Source organism: Aplidium turbinatum, chromosome 9 (assembly GCF_918807975.1).
Source record: "Aplidium turbinatum chromosome 9, kaAplTurb1.1, whole genome shotgun sequence".
Classification (NCBI taxonomy): domain Eukaryota; kingdom Metazoa; phylum Chordata; class Ascidiacea; order Aplousobranchia; family Polyclinidae; genus Aplidium; species Aplidium turbinatum.
In genome coordinates, this window is record NC_137480.1 from 16,155,741 (window position 1) to 16,164,569 (window position 8,829).

The 8,829-nt window shown below is 37.2% G+C and overlaps 1 protein-coding gene across 1 annotated transcript; it reads right to left on the reverse strand.

Moving 5' to 3' along the window:
• Nucleotides 1–5,763: 5,763 nt before the first annotated feature.
• LOC145777593 (equilibrative nucleobase transporter 1-like) lies at nucleotides 5,764–7,638 on the reverse strand. Its single transcript, XM_082589013.1, has one exon. The coding sequence runs from the start codon at nucleotides 7,585–7,587 to the stop codon at nucleotides 6,166–6,168; it is 1,422 nt and encodes a 473-aa protein (XP_082445139.1). The 5' UTR covers nucleotides 7,588–7,638; the 3' UTR covers nucleotides 5,764–6,165.
• Between the last annotated feature and the right edge of the window lie 1,191 nt (nucleotides 7,639–8,829).

Below are 8,829 nucleotides of genomic sequence, written 5' to 3' on the forward strand. Positions count from 1 at the left end.
GTAACACTGTGATTTTCTCCTAACGCGGTGAACCTTTTCGTCACGTGATAACGCCATTGGGTATAGTTTGTGTCTGTACATGTGCATGCAGTTTGGTGAAGACCTTCGCTTCAGCAAGAAAGTTTTATCAACAAAAATCTGTTTTTCAGGTAAGAAACGAACTTTTTTAAATTTTGCTAGATTTTGTTTTGCCACAGAAGTGTTTTGAATATGTTAAGTTCAAGCTGTTTAAAGTGTTGCTTGTAGTTTTAGCTATCAGTAGGTGTGTTTGTGGACTTCAAACTACAAGTCGTTTAGTAGCTAAGCTCGAGGAAACATGGCTGACACACTTGGGTATGGTTGTAACACGGTGTTACAACCATACCGCAAATATGTTTCAATAGTTTGTTACCATATAGCCTAAACATGAAAATTCGAAGCCTGGTGAAAAGTGGCGCAAATGTTCTTACTGTCGTTACTGGGCTCATGAGGAGTGTACAGAAGGTACTTCATTGTTTGTTTGCCCGAACTGCGATTCAGATTAACTTCATGTCAGCCAACTAGTTTACATGCTTTGCAACACTGCTGCTTCGCCTTTAAAAATACCAATTCAAGCGTGACTAATGTTGTCAAATTCATTCTTTTTCTTTGTGTTTGTTAGTATTTGGCTAGCTCAATAAAATTACTAACTGTATGTTTGTTTTGTACTTAAATTTTAACACATTCAGCATGCTGTTACAACCATACCGCCCATTCGTTACAACCATACCCACTGTTGGGTATGGTTGTAACAAATGGGTGCCTCTGATGTAGCACCTTCCCGTGGGTGACACATAGGCGACATAGAGAAGACAAGGACTACATGTCGTAGCGTAAGAAAATACGAATCAAGTGTCAAACTTTCAAAAGTCTGTAATGAAAATCCTTTGAGATATTCCATTTTTTGCAAAAAGTGTTACTACCATACCAGCTCTCCCCTACACAGTTTACACTTTTGTTGGTTTTGTTCCCGTTCACTATTTGTAACTTTATCATTGCTGTTGTTTTCCGACAAAGAAAAATAAATTGAATTGAAAAAAAAGCGTTTCTTTTAACTAATTTGTGGAAACAATCTTGAAATTGCTTCCACAGTCGCAAAGTTGCCAGATTGGTCAATATCCTCAAATTGGGCTTTTTTTTAAATTAACTCTTCAAAATGCATAATAATCAATATTTCTCAAATATCGTAACTTTACCAGATGAAACCATAGTTACCATTGTTCAATAAATGTTCTATACTTGTTTAATACTCTGGCGGATTGATCACCCATCCGCTACAGTTCTTTTGTACTTGCTATTTTTGGGGCTACTTTCAGAATATTTTTTGCTACAATTTATTAAAATCCGCTAAAAGTCATAAAATATTTGTACATTTTATTATTTTTAATAGAAACAGGTAAATATTTCCATTTGTCTTTTTTTGTTTAATATTTTCCTTTTGGCCTTTTTGTATTTTTTTGACTAAGACCTTTTCATAGTCTGGCAACTCTGCTCTGTTTGATATTGTGTCAGTGGGCTATGTGTGATGAAAAAATCTAATGCGCTGTTACATGGTTATAATATCGGCCTAGTAAGCAAAATTTTGAGTCAAATACTGGCTTTACACTGTTATCCTGGCTGGATAGACTTTGGCATAAGACAGGACTGAAATGAATTCTGGCTTAAGCTACTACAGCGGTAGGTAGCTGTGGCTGAGTTTTTGGTGTTCTCAAATTTTAGCCGCATTTTTTGCCCGTTCGTGTGTAAGACCTACCTTTAATAAGTTAATAGCTGTTTATCTGCTAATGAATTTCATACAAATATTACCTTAAAAATGTTTCGAGAAAGCACTATGTAATCCATTATTTGAGTGTAATTTTGCAAAAAAAATTCCGGGGGGGAAGCTCCCTGACCCCCCCTAGAAAACACATGCCTTCGGCACGCTCTAATCTCTCACGAGTTTTATTGCTTCCCTTGCTCAACCAACCAGGATATGCCACTGCAGTAGGCTGTACGTCTATGTTGATTATAATATTATATTGCTTAAAGTTTGCTTTCTGTTGCTTATTGCTGAGGCAGTGTGTAGTTAATGAAAGTAAAGATAATGAGTAAAATTAGTTATGAAGATACAATTTGGGTAGAGAGGTAACTCTTTTAAACCATAAACAGACATAACTCAGCAACAACACTACATTTAACATTATAAAAACAAAAAACAAAAAGCGAACGTTTTCGGCTAGTCATATAGCCCTTTTCAAGCCTATAAGAAATACATTATTAAAAGAAATGCTAAAGAATCATATAGTATCACAGCAAAAATATGGTCAAAGCTAAATTATCATTGTTATCACGTATTATCACGTCTTGTGTTTCTCGCATTCACTTTGTTTTGTGCCACTATCTCTTGTGCTTCTGTCTTTCTTGCGTAATCTGCCTGAGTCCTTGTCTGAACAATCAATTAATCTTACCTCTGAAATACTTGACCCGTTGTGCTGTGTAATTTTCAGTTATCATTTTGTGTGAGCGAGGCAGTTTATCAAATGTTTAGCTTTGACCATATTTTTGCTGTGATACTATATGATTCTTTAGCATTTCTTTTAATAATGTATTTCTTATAGGCTTGAAAAGGGCTATATATGACTAGCCGAAAACGTTCGCTTTTTGTTTTTTGTTTTTATAATGTTAAATGTAGTGTTGTTGCTGAGTTATGTCTGTTTATAGTTATGAAGATGTATTAATTATTTTATTTTATAGTTGCTTTTTTAATCAGTAGTTTTTTCTTTTGAAAATATTATTTTCTTTTCATTACAGGGGCTAGGGAAAGTATAGGTTTTAGTATAAAAATCCTGCTGCGTCGTGATTTACAGTTTGCGTTCGAAGTCGATTTGGAGTTTGGAGTCAATATCCTCAATTTGTTGGAGCAGGAGTGGAGTTGGAGTCACAGACTTCGGAGCCGGAGTGGTAGAGCAGGAGTCCAGAAAACCTGACTCTGTACACTTCTGCCGTTTATGGTCTTTCGCTGCCATCCAGATTGCGTCATAATCTAAGATACGACATTAAAAAACTTACATTATAGCCTACGGTATCGTTTTTACTTTTCGTTTTCTCTGCTTCTTTATTTATATGTGGGGCTATTGAAATGAAATAAATTGACTTGACCCGACTTACAAAGTACATTATTACTACTATACAGTAGGCTACTTAACACTAGGCCTATGTCAGGGCTTCCCAAACTGGGGTCGCGTAACGAACTTCAGGGGTCGCAGAAAGGGTGTCCGGTCGTTTGGTCGACAGGACGTGAGATCTACAGAACGATTCATTTTAGGGTTAGGATTAGAGTTTTTAGGTTAGTTAATTAACCCTAGCCCTAAAATGAATCGTTTTGTCGACTTAACGTCCTGTCGACCAAAAGTCTGTCGACCAAATGTCTTGTCGACCAAACGTTCTGTCGGCCAAATGACTGTCGACCAAATGACCGGGTAGGCCTACCGCAGAAAGTATAGCAATTTGTACAAGGTACTGCATATTCACACTTCTGTGCGAGTTGCTGTGACTATTATTAACTTTATTAAGAGTCGTGCACTCAATAGGCTGCCCGTATTTTTGAAAATTTATAAGGTGAAATGGAATCGGAGTTAAAAACTCTTTTACCGCATTGTGAAGTGAGGTGGCTTTCAAAAGTCAAAGATTTAAAATGGCTAGCCAATTATCGTTGAAAACCGAAATCGTGATTTTTCCTGCAGAGTAAAATTCAGTCTTGGTCCACCATTTTCGCGTCTAGCTTTTGAATTACGTCAAATGTCAGATTTGCTTGAAAAACTGAACGAATTTAATTTGTCCCTCCTAGGAAAAAACATCAATATTTTGCATTGAAATCTAAAATTGATGTGTTTATCAAAAAACTGAACATCTGGAAACCAAAATTTTAAAATGATTTATCTGAAATGTTCTCACTTCCCCCACAGTTCCAGCCTAAGCACCGTCGAAACTGCCTTGAGACCTGCACTAACAAATACTAAGCCACGACTGGACTTGCTTTGTGGCAGAAAGCAGTCACACTGAATAAATGTGTTTGCTTTTTTGTTTTGTTTCCAGTGAGCTACCCATAGGATTCGTTGTGATGGTCAGAAATAAAAAATTAAAAACAAACTGAACTGAGTGCCGTAAATTGTTTTTAGTTTTCGTTTGATCTAAGCTTTTCAATAAATATTTCAAATGTACATTTCGCAGTGTGCGTCGTTTTTAATCGTAAGGAGTCGCGAAAATTTTTCGGAGATTAAAAGGGGTCGCGAGCAAAAAAGTTTGGGAAGCCCTGCACTATGCTATTTATGAAACTTTAACTATGACATCACATATTAAAAAAAACAGCTAATAAACATATGGGTCGTAAGGGAACTTTGCTACAAGATCATTACGTCACAAAGCATTTTGTATAATTTTTTCTTGTAAAGAAATGGAGCCATTTTGATGATAATGCTTGTTTTTTCATGGGCGCCGATCGCTCTGTAAAATTGGTGGGGACATTTACTAGGAAAGGTAGGAAGGGGCGACGAACGAAGCGAGCTAGAAAGATCGGGGTTTGTTCTGACAAACAAATACAGTACGGTAGATACAAATCTAATGCGATGTATATATATTTTAATTGTCAGTGTCAGCATTGGACAGCAGACGTCCAAACTCGGCAACAAATTTCCGAAAAATTAAAAACGAAGTCCTCGGAAAGGTCATGGAGGTTGGTCGAATTTAAAACTGTGTTGTGCACAGCACATGGCAGACCATTGCATGATTTAGCCGTTTCTGTGTCATGGTAGATCGTAACCACGTTTTGACACGTTGCAAAGTTGAAAATGACCGTTCAGCTGAACACGAGCTGGCTGATGAAATGAGCAGAAGTCGTAGAAAAAGTTCCACTTGCGGAAACATTTGACGAACAGCCGATGGCATCTTCTTAAATATCATTCGAAAATCTTCCACCGACTTGCTATTGTACTGCTTTCGAAAGAAGCATTGTTCTTGTGTAAGGGACTCTGTGTCAGAGAACTCAGAATAATCGTCTACCACTCTACCACATGTGAGTGTAGCTTTCCACTAAAGAGTGATTCTTGTAGAATTTTGTAGTCAAGATCGGCCGACTTGATATAGTCAGTAAGATTTTGATGCGCGCTGTCAATAACTGCAAAATACTCTTACCGATATTTCATGTCTGGTGTTTGAAGTTGAGGAGGTTGACCATGGCCATGTCCATGTTGAAGACGATTTGGGATCTTCTGGGGACGTGACAGTTTCAACGACTCAAGATTGCAATCCTCCATCAGCCTCTCAGCATTTACAAAGACCCGATGAAATTCTTCATCACTGCGTAGATAGCGGAGTTCAGCACTACAACGTTCAGCACCTTCAAGCATGCCAGCTACAGTCACCGTGCAACCTTGCAAGGCTTAAATGCAGACAATGCCGCTAATTACCTAAGCACACTCAACTCACGAGAAAAAGATTTCAAAAGCCAACTAGCAGTTGTTGCTATATTTGGATCAAATTGACTCACGGCTACTTCCAAGGCTTCCAATACTGACTTATAATTATCAAGCACTGCTTTTACTGCAGCTGCACTTGTGACTTGTGAGCCATCTTGTTGGACAAATCGGTTTCAGTTTTGATGCAGCCTGAGGCAAAGACTCTTCAGAATACTGATTCAGGTAGGCTACAGATGCTTGAATTTCCCAGAAACCTTTACGTTATAAAAAATAATGTAAAAAGATGGCGGGACATGTAAAAAGATGGTGGGGTCATGTAAAAAGATGGTGGGGACATGTCCCCACTGTCCTATAGGGATCGGCGCCCATGGTTTTTATATAGCGCTGTATACATCGCAGAATGCTTGCTTCTCAGCGCTTCACAAAGCAGACAGTGTCAAATGCAGCCGTATAGAGGCGCAACTGAGTAGGCTACACGATACAAGATTTCAGGTCATTAGAGAGCACAAAAAATGCATCCTAATTTTCTTATAATTATTATCATATCTTCTGACAAAATCAAGAAAGTTTTTGCTTTTACCAAATAAAAGAACACGAAAACTTTTTTCATGACAAATGTGTAGCCAACACACTACAAAGCAGGCTACAGTATTTTGTAATTGCGATTGTCAAACTTTTTTTTAAGCTCATGGTTTCATATTGCAGATTTGTTCAACTGCTTAGCTTTAAAAAAGATGGCAAAAGGATGAATGAGAGTTAAAATTGTAAGCACCAATAGACCAATATGAATTGATTCAAACGTTGGATCTACTGCAAGCGCAAGTTTAAACAAAGCAAATTGAAGCAAACCTGCAGCGCCTGCAATCAGATTAACTAATCCATAAAGTTTTCCAAAATGCTGCATAGGAAATTGAAAGAGTAGATAAGTTGAAAAGCCGCCATACACAAACGTTTTCGTAACAAAACTGAAGGCAATCGAACCGTATGCATTTGGAATAATTGCCATAATTGAAAGCAAAATACTTAGCAAACTTGTTACCAGCATAGAGAAAAACAAACCTGTCAAATTAACAGCTCGTTTGTCAGTGATTCTGTGTTTACAAAGTTTGATAACAACATCAACTAATATTCCATTGAGAGGAGCAGCAACTGCACTGAACAAAAATACTATACCTAAGATATCTGCTAAATGACTTATATCGTTTTTATTATAAAATGCTTTTAACCAAGCTATGAAGCTACCAAGAAAAAAATGAACTCTGAACGTAATGATAACGAAATATAACGCATTGGTCCAAAACAATTTACTTCGAACACAATCGCGGAAAGTTTTTTTATTCTTATTTTTCTGTACTGTCATCATGCTAATATTTTCGATAGCGCTATCACCTTTTGCAGCGAACGCTTCATCATCTTGGTTTGTTTTGAAACAAGACCACTCCTTCCAACCATATTGAACATTCCTGGGCACTGGGGAAGGAAGTGACTTTCTTGGCATGAGTAGAAACGTTTTCATCCATGGAAGTATTGACAAACAAGTAAGAAATTGGAAGATTGTGTTTAGCTCAATTCCAGACTCGTAGACTTTTTTGATTAAAAAAAACATCAGCGCAGATGAGTCGAACATCCCATCCATAAAAGTGGTCAAGGCACCTCTTCCACGTGAAGCAAGATTCACAAGTGGAAGATTTCCAATATGAAATCCTACTCCACCGACACCAAGGAGTGTGATTGCTGGATAAACTAAATTGGATGATGATGACGATGAAATGATCAACAAAACATTGCCAAAAGTGAACATACTTGTTACAATGCAACGAAATACCCATGTTCCAAAATGATCAAGAATGTGTCCGAGAGGATAACTAAGAAGCAAAATGAAAGTTGTATTAAGAGTAAAAACCAAATTGAAACTCGATTCTCTCCTTGTACAAAATTCTACATGTGATGTATTGTTGGTGATGTTATTCAGAGTCGTTGAATTTTCACATCGATCTTGAAAATATCCTTCTTGCTCAAGCACGAGTTGAAGTGAAGGCCAGCCGAAAGTGATTCCAGAAAATATAAGACTTTCCAGATAAGTGCTTATCAAAGTGATCACAGCTTGAATTTTCATATTGTTCAAATAAATTGAGTAGCCTAATGTGCTGCACTGACAACAGGTCTTAATGCTGTATTTAAAATAAAATCATATATTGTTCAAACAATTTGCAATGAGTTAAGCTATTTTGAAAGCAATATATAGGATGAGCAAAAAGCCAAAAAGCAATAGGCCTACATAGATTTTGACTCACTGAGAAAAGTAAGCATTACTTGAACAGCACTTAGTTCAACTTACTTAGATGTGCGTAGTGTAATAATTGTTGGCTTGGACTACATTACAAATTTGAAAACAAAACCTTGAGGTGCTGTACTAGAAGTCTTGATTTCAAATTTGTGACTAACGTTTCTTTCACAAAAATATCTTTAAAAAAAGTCCAGTATGATTGATATAACAATTTAATACAACATGTAATAATGTTATGATTTTATTTATTGTCACTCTGCAACTGTTAAGGTTCTTATCGACAGGGCTCATTTCAATTTTTTTGTATCAGATTTAAGATGTCGCCACGTTATTATCCGACTTAATTTCAAATGCAAGAAAGAACACAATCGGTACCGTTTTTAAAATCTTTGGCTTGACACGACCTGAACGTCTGATCTCAGACCAGTAGCGCACTCAGAAAAAAAGTTAGGGAGGGGCTAATTCAGAAATGTCGGCCGAGTGATTTGCGACAATAAGCCTATGCCCATCCCTTTGATTAATATTTAAAGGCACTCATGGGCCATGGGCCACAACGCACCGTTTGCCGATACCTGTGCCAGGGGTCCAGCGGAGCGTTCAAGCTCCTTTGGAAAAATATTGATTTAAACCAGGGGTGTGCAACCTTTTTTACAGGAGGGCCAGATATAAACAACTGAGTGAAACCGCGGGCCGCATGTTTATTTGACATATGATTTCTAATAGTTGCAGGCACAAAAAAGTAGTTTTTTGTTATTCATATGGTATTATTAGGGGATCTCCTTGCAGAAATAATAAGTTTAAGACGTATAAATTTCTGAAGAAAACTGCTATTTAAATCTATTGTCACACAGTCTTTAAACGAGTTCAGTGAGAAGTTTGCAGCTGGCTTCTTTTCCCCACGGATTTTTCCAAATTTACTTCAATGGAAGTGCTAGCAATAAAGCGAATTATTCGAAGTCCATTTTCCAAGTGTTCGTCTGTCAGAACCGATCGATAAGGAGATTTTATGATGCCCATTTTAGAAAAAATTGTTCGCACAAATACGTTGAGCTAAAAAGAGCCATTTTTGAA